The 17,584-nt window shown below is 39.4% G+C and overlaps 1 protein-coding gene across 3 annotated transcripts in view; it reads right to left on the bottom strand.

Moving 5' to 3' along the window:
• The window catches only part of MLLT3 (MLLT3 super elongation complex subunit), a 283,363-nt gene that overhangs the window by 116,226 nt on the left and 149,553 nt on the right, over window positions 1-17,584 (bottom strand). For 2 of the 3 annotated variants that reach the window (XM_036082628.2, XM_036082627.2), the window contains exons 3-4: window positions 10,181-10,263; window positions 202-345 (exon numbers count right to left, since the gene is read on the bottom strand). In XM_036082628.2, coding sequence (XP_035938521.2) covers window positions 202-345; window positions 10,181-10,263 — 227 coding nt within the window. Of the gene's footprint in view, window positions 1-201; window positions 346-564; window positions 587-10,180; window positions 10,264-17,584 lie in introns of those variants that run through there. The other variant, XM_078061284.1, reaches the window with a different exon arrangement.

Consider the following 17,584-nt stretch of genomic DNA (forward strand, 5'->3'; position numbering starts at 1 on the left):
CCAGCCAACAGCATAATTTCAGATTCATACCTACGTAAAATATTCATGTTTGCTCACCTCTTCATCCCAAACCAGGAGTCCACAGCTAAGTCATTAAGGTCCTTCCTCTCTCTTACCTCTCTCAAAACATTAGTACACTTCTTAACACACTAGCAACTAGTTTTTGAACTGAAGGCTTTTCACAAGGCAGTGCCCACTTACCCCTCCTGCCTTCAGCAACTTTCTTCTAAACTCCTCTGTGGGGTTGTTGAAAGTTAGCTTTTCACAGCGGAGGTGATTCACTGGTGGATGGCCTTCAAGATGCAGGAATAAGTCATAATCAAAGCGGACTTTCTTAGGTTCTTCCTAGAGATTAAAAAAAATTTTAAGAAAGAAAGAGACAGTTAAGCATATACAAATTTTGAAAGCAAAGTTTTATTCTTCAGAAGGAACAGAAAAGACCCAGGTAACCAACAGCTATTGTGTCAAAGTACTGGAAAAAGAAAATTCTCATGGGATTATCTACAAAGCAAAAGGCAAATACCTAATGAATCGGTCTCTTGTTTTCTGAGAGAATAAACTCACCATTTTTCCTGTAATATCTCAAGTGGTGTAACACCACCAACACAACCACCCAACTAGAAACCTAAGATACCCCCGAAGCCACTTCCTCCCTTTCCCACACCACCCCCTCCACCCATCAGCGACAACTGCCATTTTCTCTCCTAAATATTTCTCGAACAAACCCTCTAACCCATAACTCTTATTCACTGCCCAAACTATAATAAGCTCCTTTCTCTAGTAGGTCCTTCCTACTTCAGGACAGATTTATCTTCAATTCCTCCTTCATTTAGGCCTCACAATTATCCATATGAAACAAAAATCTAGCCATTTCACAGCTTGATTAAAACTTCAAAAGCTGGGGCACCTGCGTGGCTCAGTTGGTTGGGCAATTGCCTTTGGCTCGGGTCGTGATCCTGGGGTCCTGGGATCGAGTCCTGCATTGGGCTCCCCCTGCATCTCCCTCTGCCTCTGCCTGCCACTCTCCCTGCTTGTGTGTGTGCACGCACGCTCGCTCTCTCTCTCTCTCTGTGTCAAATAAATAAATAAAATCTTTAAAAAAACAAAACAAAACTTCAAAAGCTGCCAACTGCCACTAGGATAAAAATCAAAGCTCACTTGAATGCCTCATAAGGGCTTTCAGAACTTGGCTCTTGGCTCTTCATCCCACCACACTGCGTCCACCCATCTCCTGGTCCAGCAACACGCGCTGTTGGGTGTTCCCAGCATTTCCTATGTTCTAGGCTAACTCTGGGATTCACCTTTGCTTTGTGTTACCACCCTCATTGCCCGCCTCCATTCCTCCACCTTTGTGTCACCTGGGTAACTTCTACTCCTCCTTCTCCATTCAGGTTTCACTTTGGAGATGGATTCCTAGAACCCACTCCCAATTTCCCACTGCCTCTCCTCTGCTCTGAGTGCATCTCTCTCCTCCTTGCCACATCTTAGGGTAACCATCCTATCCTGTCTCTTTATCCTGCTTAATCATAAGATTCTTGAAAGTAGGAGCAATGGTTGAATCATCCTTGCACCCCTGACAACTAGTTTAGCACTGGTGCATAGCAGAAATGCAATAAATATCTATGAAATGAACCAGGAGGATGAAATAGCATCAGATTCATGAGAACACAACCATCAGAATTTCATGATACTCAAGTTCTACTCTCGAGCCATTATTTTAGTTAGCTAAACACTTAAATCTCTCTACACACGGATTCTGAAGCATTCCAGGTGCAATGAAGACTAAGGATAATGACAATAACTAATATGAATGTTAACAGTTATCTCATTTAATTCTCATAGCTCGCCTCTAGGTCACCTGTGAGCCCTGTTTTGCAGGTATGGAAATTAAAGGACTGGAATTTGTTATATTACTTTATATAAAAATGTCTTTTGTGTTACAAATATTAACCATCCCTGTGAAGTGTTATCATTTTTTTTTCATTTGTCATTAGCTTTGCCATTTTGTTTATTTTTAATAGCTTTATTGAGAAATAATTCACAAGCCATAAAATCCATGCTTTAAAATATACAATTTAGTGGTTTTCAGTATACTCACAGAAGTATGAAACCATCACCACCATCTAATTTTAGAACATTCTCATCATTCCAGAAATAAAACTCAAATACATTAGTAGTCATTTCCCATCCCCCCCAGATCCTGCATCACCTTGTACCACTAATCTATTTCTGTTTCTCTAGAGTTGCCTGTTCTGTGGACTTGGCATTTCATACAAATATATGAACATACATAAAATACATACATGATATGTAATCCTTTGTGACTGTCTTCTTTCATTTGGCATGATTTTCCAGGGGTCATACATGCTGTAATGTGTCAGTAGTTCCTTTTTTACGGTTGAATAATATTCCATTGTATGGGTATTCCAGTATTTGTTTATCCACTTGTTGGATAGACATGTGTATTTTTTCTTTTTTTTAAGATTTTATTTATTTATCAGAGAGAGAGAGAGACAGAGGCAGGCGGAGGGAGAAGCGGAGGGAAAAGCTCCTCAGCAAGGAGCCCGATGTGGGACTCGATCCCAGGACCCTGGGATCATGACCTGAGCCGAAGGCAGAGGCTTAACCGACTGAGCCACCCAGGCGTCCCTGTATTTTTTCTTTTTAGCCACTGTGAATAGTGCTGGTATGAACATTTGTGTACAAGTTTTTATGTAGATGTGTATTTTCATTTCTCTGGGGTAAACACCTAATGGTAGAATTTCGTCTTGCCGTAACTCCATGTTTAACGTTTTTACAAACTGCATTACTGTTTTCCACAGTGGCTGCACCATTTTAAAATCTCAATAGCAGTGTATGAGGTATATATGTTTTTTAATATATAACATATTCAAATTTTACACAGATAAATGTTTTTCTTAAAAAAAAATTTGTGGGGCACCTGGGTGGCTCAGATGGCTAAGCGTCTGACTCTTGATTTCGGCTCAGCTCATGATCTCAGGGCCATGAGATGGAGCCCCACGACACGCTCTGCGCTGGGTATGGAGCTTGCTTGGGATTCTCTCTCTCCCTCTGCCCATCCCTCCCCAGTTCACTCTAAAAAAAATTTTCTTTATTTAAAGATTTTATGTATTTATTTGTGAGAGAGAGAGAGAGTGTGCGCACAAGCACGGGGAGCGGCAGGCAGAGGGAGAAGCAGGCTTCCCGCAGAGCAGGGAGCCCGATGCGGGGCTCGATCCCAGGACCCTGGGGTCATGACCTGAGCCGAAAGCAGATGCTTAACCGACTGAGCCACCCAGGCATCCCTAAAAAAATTTTTCTTTATTTAAAAAAAACAATTTGTTATATTACTATTGTGATGAAACAAAGTGATTTGAACCTACTTCTTTTGACTCAAAAGTCTTAGCACCTGAAACTGTCAAAATGTAGGCATCTCCTGCTACAAATTTACAGTTTCCACCTCCTCATCCACACTTCCCCACATCAGTCTCCACTCATTCGCTCACTAGCAAGCAGGCCTGAAATCTGCTCCTTCCCTCTTTCATCAGGATAACCTTTCTCCCCTGGTTTTCCTCACACTTAACTGGCATTCCTTCCTAGTCTTCTTCCCTGACCCTTAGGCGTCCTTTAACTTTAGGCAAAGTTCCCCAAGGAGCGGACACCCATTCACAGGGGGTCACTTCTACCTACAGGACAATGACTCCCCTATCTATACCTCCAGCCCAGCTCCCACCTGATGGCCAGATGTACGTGTTCCACAGTCTACCCACATCTCCACTAAGTTGACCCACGGCAACAGCAAAGTCATGGATTATCTTAACCTGAGCTTATCTTCATCTGTCCTTTCTCCTATCCTCTGTATCTTGGCAAGCAGAAATCCTAACTTCTTATCAAAGTTAAAATACAGAAAAACCATCCCCAGCTCTTCCTCCTCCTTCGCTCACCACACTCAAATAGTCTCTCAGTTTTACTTAGAATCCCCCCTTAGGAACTCTCAAATTCAGCCCCTTTGTCCAGTCGCCATACCCTTGCCTTAGCTTAGACCTTCATCACTCCTCACCTGGTCATCTCCTCTATTTTTGAACCCACCCCATTCTACCTCCCACAGTGACAAGACAGTGATTTTCCCAACAGAAAAATCAGATTACATCTTTTCATTGATATAAATGCCTTTAATGACTCATCATTTCCCACAGGATAAAATCCCACTTCCTTGGAATAACCATCTTAGTCCTTTAATACCTTCCCTGCATTTCCTTTGTTCTCTCACGACACCCTGTGCTTCCATAATTGTGAAGCACTTGCGGTTCCCAATACTTTACATTATCTCATTCATTTTGCCTTTCACATGTACTGCTCCCCACGCCTACACTGTCTTCCCTCCCAACACACCTCTCCTCCCTTGCTTGCTTAATGCACTCATTATTCACAACACAGCTAAAGCATGAAATCCACTGGAAAGTCTTCCTAATATTTCCAATCCAATCTGTATTAGACATCCCTCTCACAGCGTTCCTTTATTAATGTAATTATCACATTGAATTATGATCATTTTTTACTTACCTGCCTCTCCTCTAAATTGTAAAACAGTCAACACACCTTAGAATTTAATTAAAAACATAAGAAGGGCTGCTTTCTGCCTTATAATTGGGTCTATAAATTTGTAAAGCCTTTGGGGAAGACAATTTGGCAGTATCTATCAACATGCTAACCCAGTAATTCTAAGAATCTCTTCCACAAAAATATTCAAATATGTGTGCAAAGATATAGATGATAAAATGTTCGTGGTAGCATTGTTTGTAATGGTAAAAAAAAAATTGAAATGATCTTCAAGTGAGTATATCATACCATTGAATACCACACAGATGTTTAAAAATACAGATTTGGAAATACCGCCAAGTGGATTAAAGGTAACTCACAGAAAATATTAAAGTATGATATATTATGCCCCTGCCAATCTCTACTCAACATAGATTTTATCTGGGCAAATGCATGGGGTAATCGGGAAAAGCTGTACCAAATAGTTAATAATGATTAAACGGAGTCAAAAGACATACTCCTGCAGGGGTGCCTGGGTGGCTCAGTCAGTTAAGTGTCTGCCTTTGGCTCAGGTCACGATCTCAGGAGTCCTGGGATTGAGCCCTGTGTCTGGCTCTGTGCTCAGCAGGGAGTCGGCTTCCCCTCTCACTCACCCTCTGTGTGCACTCTCTCTCTCTCTCCCCCAAATGGATAAATAAGATCTTTAAAAAATATATATATATACACATATATTCCTGCAAATGTTTTTAAAGATAAAAATATATTGATGACTATAAATCATTACCAGCAGAAAAAGAATGAATAATAATATCATTCACAACACTTAAATACAAAAAAAAAAAAAAAAAATCACTTTTCCACGAAACTAAGGGTAAGAACCACAGAGAGTGACTATCTTTCTATGAATCCTGAGTGCAATTTTCTTTTAAAGTTTTGTGTGTGTGTGGTTTTGTGTTTGTTTTTTGAGTAAGGAAAAAGTACTCACAAACCTTGCGTTCTAGCCAACTGATCTCTTTCCTGGAGAGCAGACTTCAATATTATGTCAATCTATGCTCCTCAGGAAAGATTCTTCTCAAATTGCAAATAAGAAAGTATGCATTTATTCTATATATAAAGCTAATACATTTCCTCGTAGAGGTGGAAATCTGGTTTTGGCAATATCAAATTGTCCCTCTCATTCTGCTTCAGTCCTTGACATTTACTCAGGTACCTTCTCTGAGGACAGAATGAAAGAGAGAAGCAGGGGATCCTTTAAACCTAAAATGCTACAGTCAATTATGTTTTAGTGTGCCTACTGGTTTAAAGTTTCTGCAACACTCATAATTCTCATAGACAAGCTTGTTTTGTTGAACACAAATGCAAAATAAGATAGAATAAACATACACGAACTCAAAAGCAGCACTGACAGACACTCCACCTCCCGCTCTGGAGTAAAGACTCTGACCTCTCAAATAAATGAGCAAAATTGAAGACAGGCTTATTAGAAGCAGGGAAAGCAAAAGATGGAGATGGACCCGAGGACAGGATGATATCCTCCTTAATACGCAGTAGTAGGACTCTCCCAAGATCACACGGAAGTCTTTCTGCAGCTTTCATCTCCTCTAAAAACTCTGAACAATATTTTTCATAAACCATTATTGTAATGGATGTTTGTTCTTCAAGACAGAGTTGAATCAACTCCGGGGATGAATAAAATGATAAAAACTCAAAAGAAATAAAATGTACATTCTGGAGGAATAGCCCAGACTCCTAAATTTTTACCCACAAATCATTTCAGTAGGAAGAGAAAAGAGAAATATATCCAGCTCAGAGAATACAGCAAAACTTTGGTTTGTTTAAAAAAAAAATTCCAAGATAAATGAAAAGAGATGACAAAGCAACAATTTCTAACTAAAAAATTAATAACATACAGAAAAGAACTTTAAGTACTACACCCATGTATCTTCCGCTGAGAGTAAACAGATGTTAACACTTCACTGTGTTTACCTTTGCTTCAAAGGATACAGTTTGTTTTTTTAAGATTTTATTTATTTGAGACAGCAAGCGAGAGAGAAAGCACAAGCAGGGGGAGGGGCAGAGGGAGAGGGAGAAGCAGACTCCCTGCTGAGGATCCGATGGGGGACTCGATCTCATGACCCTGGGATCATGACCTGAGCCGAAGGCAGACACTTAACTGACTGAGCCACTCAGGCGCCCCCAAAGGATACAATTTTATAAATATAAGCTGCTCTATGGATCCTCCCCAGGGACCAATGCTACTTAGTTCCCGTGCTATCATTTCAATTCACACTCTTGAGCTACGTATGTGTATTTCTAGAACATTATTTATTCTCAGCTTCAGTGGCTTATAAAAACATACATAAATGGTATCATAACCATACACTTCCGTAACTTTTAAGTTGTCACTCTTGTTTTTGAGACTTATCCATGTTGTTGCATTAACTGCGGTATAGCATTCCGTGTATTCCTAACCCACCATTTAGTGATCCACATCTCTACATAGGACCAACTAGGTGTATCCCACTTTTTCATATTACAAACACTGAAATATAGATGTCTCATTGTGTACCTATAAAAATAGCAATTATTAAATATAAAATCTTAAAGACAATCTAAAACTAGAAAATTGAAATAAACTGATATGGATGCTAAACAGAAAATCTATTTAACGGTGTTCAACTCAAGGGTCTATTTCACAATGGCCCCAAAGGAATTACTGCTTTCCATCTCATGTGCCTCTTTCTGCCTTCATTTTTTTTTTTTTTTTTAAGATTTTATTTATTTATGTCAGAGAGAGAGAGAGCACAAGCAGAGGGAGCAGCAGGCAGAGGGAGAAGCAGGCTCCCCGCTGAGCAGGGAGCCCCATGCGGGGCTGGATCCCAGGACCCTGAGATCATGACCTGAGCCGAAGGCAGACGCTTGAACGACTGAGCCACCCAGGCGTCCCCTTCCTTCATTTTTTTAATAAACTACAATTCTTCACAAAATGAGTCAAGAAGATGAGTCATAAGAATGACTACCCAAAGTGCCGAGAAGACTGAACCTGTGTGTGTGTGTGTGCACATGTGTGTGGTGTGCAGAGAGATTCTGGTCATTTCTGTAAGTAAGGGAATTGAGTAATTCAGAAAATAATTTTTTCTATTGAACATACAGCCTGTAAAAATGACCAGAAAAGGTAAAAACAAAGGAGAGAAGATACCTCACTACCGCATTATTTCCAAACTGAAGCCAGTGCAATGTTAAATTGACTTAAGGAGATAGGAACAGAATGGTACAGCCATTATGATCCTCCCACAAGAGATCATAACTGTCTAGCCCCTCATTTCTTTGGAACAATACCTTTTCTGGCTTGAAAGCCTAGACTCTTCCTATGGGCAGCCCAATGCCTAGATGAAATAAAACACTGGATGAGTGACAAGAGGGAAGAAAAGCACCACATGATCTTCATTAATTAAACTTCTAGAATTATTGAGGGGCACCTGGGTGGCTCAGTAAGTTAAGTGTCTGCCTTCGGCTCAAGTCATGACCCCAGGGCCCTGGGATCAAGCCCTGCATCAGGCTCCCTGTTCAGCAGGGAGCCTGCTTCTCCCTCTCTCTCCCTCTGCCTGCGGCTCCCCCTGCTCGTGCTCTTTCCCCCTCTCTGTCAAATAAATAAAATCTTTTAAAAAAATAATAAACTTCTAGAATACTGAAAACAGGGATGGGTGGAGATATAGGCTCTCGCTCCTTCCCATAAACACAACCACTTTAATTGAAAATCAATATTTTTAAAAAATGGGCAAAAGATTTAAAGGGTCGGGCGCCTGGGTGGCTCAGTCGTTAAGCGTCTGCCTTTGGCTCAGGTCATGATCCCAGGGTCCTGGGATCAAGCCCCACATGGGACTTCCTGCTCGGCGGGAAGCCTGCTTCTCCCTCTCCCACTCCCCCTGCTTGTGTTCCCTCTCTCGCTGTGTCTCTCTCTGTCAAATAAATAAATAAAATCTTAAAAAAAAAAAAAAAAAGATTTAAAGGGTCATTTCTCCAAAGAAAATAAACAAATGGACAATAAGCATATGAAAAGATGTTCAAAATCGTAAGTCATCAGGCAAATACATACCAAAGCCATTTCACATGCACCATGATAATTATAATTTTAAAAAAGGAAAATGACAAGTGTTTTCCAGGATGTGGAGAAACTGGATCCTTCCCACCACTGCTGATGGGAATGTGTAATAGTGCAGTCATTTTGGAAAACAGTTGACAGTTCTTCAAAAAGTTAAACATAGAGTTACCATATGATCCAACCACTCCACTTAGGTATATACCCAGGAGATTTGAAAACATACGTCCACACAAAAACTTGTATATGAATATTCACAACAGCATGATTTACAGTAGGCAAAGGTGGAAAAAAGTCAAATTTCCAGCAAAATATGAATTAATAAACAGAATGTGGTATATTCATACAACAGGGTTTTATTCAGTTATTAAAAAAAATACTAAGGATATCAATGCATCCTATAATGTGGGTAAACCTTAAAGACATACTAAGTGGAAGAAGCCAGGCACAAATGGTCACACATTTATATGAAATCACCAGAATAGGAAATTACATCAAGAAAGGAAGTAGATTAATCATTGCCAGGAGCTGGAGGAGGGAAGAATGAGTGACTGCCCTAGGTACAGGGTTTTACTATGGGGTGGTGAAAATCCTAAGAAAGTCATAGAATTAGATAGTGGTGATGTCTGCATAATATACTAAAACCTGAAGACTTGCACACTTTTTAAAAAAATGAATTTTATGATATGCAAATTATATCTCAAATTTTCACATAAAAAAAGCTAAAAGCTGGTTTTAGGGAAATCCAAATTGATATGAGAAAAAATAAATCAATACATCAATGTGAAGTCATATCACACGAGCAGACGATAACGCATCTCAACAAATTCTGATTTGATAAAAAACGTGAACATTTCAGTAGTATTACTGAGAAAGGTAATCATTAGCATTTACCAAGTGCTTACTTATACATGAAGCATTATTCTAAATATTCTACACAAACATACTGCATCTAATCTTCATAGCCCCCTTATGAGGTAGATACTCTTATCCTATCCCCATTTTATAAATAAGAAAAGTGAACCCCACAGAGGTTGAGCAATTTGTAATATTATTCCATCTGTGTGTTTTGCTACATATATACTTTTAAATCCAGTAAAATCTATATGTCAAGCTGATATAATTGTGTATGTATGCCATGTGTGTGTGGCAGCTAAAGATAAATGAGAGATTATTCTTTGCAAGTGTCTAAAATCCTAAAAATATGAAAATGAGAAAAGGAGCATTTCACTGAAAAAACCTAATTTCTCTTTTCTATTTTACAAACATATATTAATCTTCTTTTTCAAATGGTAATCATTCTTCTCTTAAAAAGGAAAGTTTAATGAATTTCATATAATCTGGCTCCACATAATTGAAATTATCTTTAGCCACTTCCTCTATAATTAAGGGTAACAATAGCCAAAATTCCTAGAAGACAAATTTAACTGTTATTTTCAAATCATCTAGTGATAGAAGTGTTTATGAATCAAAATTATTTTAAACATCATTTGTTTAATGGAGGATCTTCCACTGAAAGATTAATGGGTAAAGATTACATACCTTGTTTTTAAAATAAACCTCAATTGGCAAAATGAAACCAGCATACCCAGATTCTTCTACTTTGTAAGGTGGATCTTTGCACACTGCAACATTAAAAAGAGAAAATAGATGAGAGGAGAATAAAAGACAAAAAGGCATTTTCTTTTGGAAAAAAAAAACAAAACCCACTCTACTATCTAGATCATGCTCAATTTTCACAGCCCTTTGCTAAATCCCCATCTGCATCTCTGATCTATCCTTTACTTCTCCAGAATCTACAATAATTTTCCTAGGTAAAGCAAATCTGTAAGCTATTTGTTAAAATCTTGATGGGGGCATCTCATCGCAGTCAACCATGATTAGTAATAACTTGACTTCAGTTGTTGTCACCCTGCCCTAAAGCTTTAGGGAAATTGAGGATAGCTCCTATGATCCAAAGCTTGAAAGTTTCCTAACAAAAGTACTGTCTATGTCAGGTCTTTGATGTAAATTACCCCATCCTTAAACCCCTCACTTTTTGGATTTCTATGCCAAAAAGTGGCAGGACACCTTCCCTCCTTAGAAAATCCCAAATCCAGAGTCTCCCAATGTTATTGGTGCCCATAGTGTCACTATTCCCAGTCCCCCCCCCCCCAAAAAAAGAATTAGGCGAGACTATTTAGGCAAGTTCTTGGGAAATGAGAGACACCCTCAAGAAGCTAAATATGATTTCATACCACTAGAATATCAATTAAATCAAAATCAGTCACAAGCCAACTGAAATTATTCTAGCTAAGACTGCATTTGATAGTATCACAAAGAAGTAAAAATGTGGATGCTGAACATCAAGGCAACACAGTCCTCTATGTGGCAGCTCAAGTCCTCTGCAGCAGGGCTCCAGCCTACCTTTGCAGCCTTCCTCTTTTGTCACCCATCAATCTTCCTATGCTACATTCAAGTGCACCAACTCCCCCCAAATATGCCCAGCATGTCCCAACTATGCCCCGTCCTACTGCCATTCCTTCCATCACACTTTGATAATACTGTTAGTATCCTCTCTAGTTCAAATTCAAATTTCGTCACAAATTTTGTGGCCTTTCCAGACCACAAAGTACTATCATCTCTTCCTCTTTTACCCTCCCAAAGCATTCACTGTCTGAATTACGGGTTTGACACTCAACAGAGTTCCCCATTACCATATATTCAGGAATCTCATCTGTAATTTACTTCCAGTCTTCAAGGACAGAAACGTTCACCTCAGGAAGATAATGAGTGTCAAGTGTCAAGGGCTTAGGCACAGGTGGGTGCCAATCCGGGCTCCACCTCAGGCTAACCAGGCTACATCTGGTTACTGAAAGTTACTCTAATTCAGAGCTCTGAACATGGGGTTTTCTTCCAGTGTAAGGATTAAACAGGGATGATGTATATATAAGACACAGCACAGATCCTGGCACACATAAGTTCTCAAAAAGTGACTGAAGTGAGGCAGGAAATCTAATCCGTGAAATACCCAACTGTCATATAAACTTTTCAGATGAAAATAGAAAGAAGGCAGCAAGTAGAGCCCTGGATTTTGATGATAAGACTCAGGTCCATGGCCCCTGGGGCTAAGAATTCTCCGGACAGCTTCCACTTCCTTTAGCTTTAAAAGAGAGAACACCATCGGGCCGCTGGGTGGCTCAGTCAGTTAAGCGTCTGACTCTTGGTTTCAGCTCAGGTCATGATCTCAGGGTTGTGAGATAGAGCCCCACATCTGACTCCGCGCTGGGCATGGAGCCTGCTTAAGATTCTCTCTCTCGCTCTTGAGAGAGAGAGAGAGAGAACCATATACCCAACTGTAAGCATGGCCGTCAAGATGCAAGAAGACTATGTACGTGTAGAAATTCAAGTGTAAGTTATTTTTCTTCTAGACAACGGTGATGATACACATGAAGATTGGTTAGACATTCCACAAGTACAACTATGGTTATAAAGAGGTATACTGAAGATAGGATTTTAACACTTGGACGTCTCCTTTAACCCACCTCAGGGACCCTTCCCCAAAAGGACATCAGAAGTCAATCAGGACATCAGAAGTCAATCAGGAATGAGGAATCTCACCTGACTTTACAAGTGTCTCTAATAAAAAGAAAAAAAAAATGAAAAAGCGAAACAACTCAGAGTAGCTTCAGTCCAGCATCCACTAACTACCTGCCGACCTGTCATGAATATTCAAATCTCCTGGACCCTTGGGAGAGGATATGCCACCAAAAGCACTGAGCACTCCCCACCTCACCCCAAACAGAAGGCTCGTATTACACCCATGACATTTGCAGACTGCAAAGCCTCTCTGCCACACAGCAGTTTCAGTGTCCAGGTCGCTGGGGATTAATCATGCCAATGTCACTTGAAGGAAGTTTATTCTGGGGGCTGCGGTACATGCCAGGGAAGTTATGGCTGCTTCTCTATACCCCCTTTTGTTGAATTCATTTTCTCTATTCTGCATGCAAATTGCTTCTATTATAGGAAACAGCTGTTAGTGAGCACATCTTCTAGTTGAAAGTTTGAGATTTTTTCCCACCCTCTAAAGGAAATGATTTGTTATATATTAATATTCCGTAAAAGTCTGGCCTATAAGAAACTATTTACCAATGCATACCTCAATTATTTTTAAATGCAATATTTTCATAAATAACAATAAACGATGTCTGTAGAGCACCCTGAGTTCTTAATTAGAAGCAAAGAATAGAAACTTTTTATACACACTAAACATGCCAGAAAATCTGTAGCAATACAGACATAAACTTACAGTCCCAATCTGAAGAAAGCCAAATTAGGGGAAGTAGTTTATTTATTCAAGTATCTTATAACCTAAATCATTAACATGAGTTTCTAACCTAGTTCTTAAAAAGAAACAGGAGTTCAAACCAAGGAACACTTTAGCCAGGGATAGTACATTAGTCATAAAGCAATTATTGTTAAACTAAAAGGACCACCTTTCGGACTTCCTTGTGTCACTCAGCAATGCTTCTTCATTAAGAATCCATGTTCTATCATCAATGGCTACTGTGTCACCTTCATACAATCTAAACATCCTAAACCCTTCAACTCATTCTTCCTCTCAATTGTTCGAGAATCAGATAATTTTAAAATCTATGTAATAAAAGTTTCAGAAGTTATTAAAGGGACATTCATCTTTGGAAAGCCATCAAATTTTTTTAGGTGATAGTAAAGTGGGAGGACTAACATCCATTCTTTAAACTATGCAAATTAATATTCAGTAGAAATCCCTGGAAGCTCTCACTCCTGTCAAAATCCAGCCCAGACGTTAGCTCTTTTAGAATGTCTCCCTTGTTCCTCTTCCAAGCTTCTCGTGTTGCACTTATCAGGTTGGTGCATTTATCAGACTGGCAAGATAACATTCACTCACCTCTCAGACTCCTCCACTAAACTGAGCCCCTTGAGGTCAGCAACCCCATTATTACTCATATCTGTAACTCCGGGCATTAACATTGAGCCAAGTAAAGCAACAAATGTTTGTTGAATTGAATTTTTTAAAGAGGCATGCCATCCTTCACTGATTTACCATTACTAAAGAAGTTGCTTTCTGGGAGCACTCAAATTCTTCTCCAAACTCCCACGCCCTACAATCAACATGAACTTTTATAAAACTGGGTAGAGGTGATAGGAAGTATTACCACAGAGGAGCCTTCTCCTGAAAGCCAGTACTCACATGCAACTGGTTTTAATTCTGATAGTACCAAACTTCAAGAAACTGAGTTAACAAATTGGCTGTGATCAATTAATTGTAAACACCACTGCACTCGGACCAGCCCTGAGTTAACAAATTGTGCCAGAGGATACCCAGTGTCATTTTGAAACTAACATTATACAGCCATAAATAACATGTTCCTGCTCCTCTCCTTCACATACTGCTGCTCAGGTATTCCAAGGCTCTAACTAGGAGACATTTTCAAAACATCTCTTTCCAAGTAATCACATGTAGCATGAAGGTCTACCAGCACACAACACTCATGCCTGAGAGGAACAGCCCGAAGTGTGCGTAAATAATGAGTAATTGTAGTTTTTTTTTTTTCTTAAAATAGCTTCTCAAAAGTAGGCACACTCCCCATATAAATATGTAGTATAATGCTAGCTATATACAGTGACCATTAACCTATTTAAGTTGTGCAAAAAATGCACACAAGGAAGAAAAACCAATGAAGGGGGGAAAAGGTCATATTTTGGTTAACGTGGAATAAGTCAAAATCTTATTCCCTTACCTGAGATTTTTAATATTCTTCATTTAGGAGAAAAAGTCTTCAAAAAAACTAAAACAAACAAACAAACAAAAAACCCTGTGCTTGGTACAGGGAAATAAATGCTCCTTAGATGATAAATAAATTTGTGCTATTATCATGAAGTTCATATACAGACACAATAAATAAACTTAATTAAAAGATCCCCTTTTTTAGCCCTAAAAAGAAAGAAAAAGAAAAGAAGAAGCTCTTACAGATTCATAAGACCCTCATTTAAAGCTTTAAAAAAAATATCATTGGGCAATAGTTTTTTCTCTAATCCTCAGGAAAACAGCTGGTAGATTCCTCTCCAGTCTGTTTGCTTAGACACTATGATTTATGCCCATCTGAATACTTTTGTTCAGGACATGGCCCAGTTGACCATTGATAATTATTGGTTTTACTTTATTTACGGTGCAGAGCCCTTCAGGAAGGAAACACACTGAACTCTATATATAGACTGGTTATTACCAATGCTTTGTGCTAAATGTCCCTTCCAGTTTGAGCATTTTGGACTCCTTCCCTTCCTGCTTGAGTTCAGAGCCCCCAAGAACAGTGAAACAAGGGGCTACCTGGCCCATGTCTCTGCCCTCAACTGTCCTGTGGGAGCATTTAGAAGTCTAGGGCTAGCATCTAGCAGTCTGAGCACCTCACCACCATGGAACATGGTAGCCTTTATACTTGTGACATTTTGAAAAGAGCAAAAATCAACAGTTGGGTTTTGCTTTTGTTTTTATAAGCATACACACATGGGAACCCACAAAGATTCTGCCATTGCTTCTACTCAGCCCATTTCAAAACAGGTATTTCTAAATGGCAAAAAATATTTTCCCCCTTTGTGCCATTGCCTCTGTCTCCCTGAAAAACGACTAAAGGTAACATCAGGCAACTTCTGAGTTCCATTGTTGAGGTTTTTACCTTGTTGTGGTGGGGGGGGGTTTTAATTCAAAAGCAATTCTAAAAACCGAATTGCTTCACATGCAAAATAGAACTGTGGCCACACGAGATAAATGTCCAATTAACTTTCACAAACTTTTAAGAAACAAGCTAGATACAGTTAGCTAACTGAACAGACGTGGAACATATGTCCACCTCTTCAGGATTCACCACTCAAGGACCAACTCAAATACCACCTCCTCTGGAGAGCCTTCTGCCAATATTGCAAAACAACAACGGTAGTTTCCCTCTTCCAAGTTTAACCTCTTTTCTCATTGATCATACTAGCTAGTCTATTATCTATGCTACTTTCAAGCTCCATCCCCACCCCTATTTAATTCTATGCTTCCCAAGGGCTATAGCTGTGCCTCCAGCCACTTCTCATCTCTGAACCCAGCCCATCATTTATGAAATGGAGTTGAGTCAATGGAACATAACTTTAGTATGAACTTCAAAGGAAGAGATGGAGCAAGCTTGGCCGTCGATGTGGATGGAACTGGAGGGTATTATGCTGAGCGAAATAAGTCAATCAGAGAAAGACATGTATCATATGACGTCACTGATATAAGGAATTCTTAATCTTAGGAAACAAACTGAGGGTTGCTGGAGTGGTGAGGGGTGGGAGGGATGGGGTGGCTGGGTGATAGACATTGGGGAGGGTATGTGCTATGGTGAGCACTGTGAATTGTGCAAGACTGTTGAATCACAGACCTGTACCTCTGAAACAAATAATACATTATATGTTAAAAAAAAAAAAGAAGATAGTAAGAAGGGAAAAATGAAGGGGGGGAAATCGGAGGGGGAGACGAACCATGAGAGCCTATGGACTCTGAGAAACAAACTGAGGGTTCTAGAGGGGAGGGGGGGTGGGGGGATGGGTTAGCCTCGTGATGGGTATTAAAGAGGGCACATATTGCATGGAGCACTGGGTGTTATACGCAAACAATGAATCATGGAACACTACATCAAAAACTAATGATGTAAGGTATGGTGATTAACATAATAAAATTTTTAAAAATTTAAAAAAATAAAAATAAAAAAGAAAGGCCCTAGATGGCAAGCACAGCATGAGCAAAGTCATTAGGAAAGTTCAACAGTATAATGGAGCAGTCACTGTAAGTGGAAACACAGAAAATGATGAAGAAAAAACAGATAATATGGATAAAGTTTATACTTGTATGGAGAACCTCATACCATAACACACTCAGAAAGCCCAGGTGGGCAAAAAATGGATTACATATATAAAAGAGGGATCATTAATTTTGAAATGTTACAAAAAAAACTCCTAGATTTGGAAAAAGAATTCAAGATTCCAAATTGGCCATGTTGAAAAAATCTTAATGGTGAACATAAAAACGACTTCATTTGCTAGTGACTTGGAATCTTTACTTATAGACTTAGAATATTCCTAGCCTCTCTCTCCAGAGGGGAAAAAAAGGGAGGATTTTTTTTTAAATATATGCACATTTTTAGCTTTCAGAGCAGTTACGTCATTAGAGTTAGCAAAGCCTATCTAACAGAGGTTAAGTCAAGACTGCCTTCATGATCATTTCTTCAAGGAATGTATAACAAATGAGCCAACAAAATACAAAAGTTGCCCCGAACTAGACAACATTATGAATTGTTAGGAAATACTAAATACTCAATCTTACATCTTTCACTAAAATTGACAGTACTTCTGCCAACCTCCCTCACGATAACTCAGTATATGGTGCTGCTTCAAAAACTGGCCTAGTGGAAATGTATTTCCAGGCTAATTTGACAGGAAATAGCAAGAGTATATCTTCAGAGAAACTGCAACTTAGGACAAACCCAATTCCTTCATTGAGAATTATTCAAACAGAAAAATCTTAAGATTTCTTTCTCAAAGATGACCATCATTTTTAAAGTTAAACCTTGGGGACACCTGGGTGGTGCAGTAGCTTAAGCATCCAACTCTTGGTTTCAGCTCAGGTCATGATCTCAGCCGTGAGATCGAGCCCCACATCGGGGTCTGTGCTCACCGCACAGTGGAATCTGCTTGAGACTCTCTCCCCTCCCCCACCACATGCGTGTGCACATCATGTGCGCGTGCGCTCTCTCTCTCAAATAAATAAATCTTTAAAAAAAAAGTTTAAAGTTAAACCTTGGACAAAATATTTTTCAGAATACCATATTTCAGAAGGTCCATCTAGAAAAGCAACATTAGTACATGGAAAATGGTCTTCTTGAAAAGTAACTGAGAACCTCTCAA

The sequence above is a fragment of the Halichoerus grypus genome, chromosome 14, assembly GCF_964656455.1.
Source record: "Halichoerus grypus chromosome 14, mHalGry1.hap1.1, whole genome shotgun sequence".
NCBI classification, from domain to species: domain Eukaryota; kingdom Metazoa; phylum Chordata; class Mammalia; order Carnivora; family Phocidae; genus Halichoerus; species Halichoerus grypus.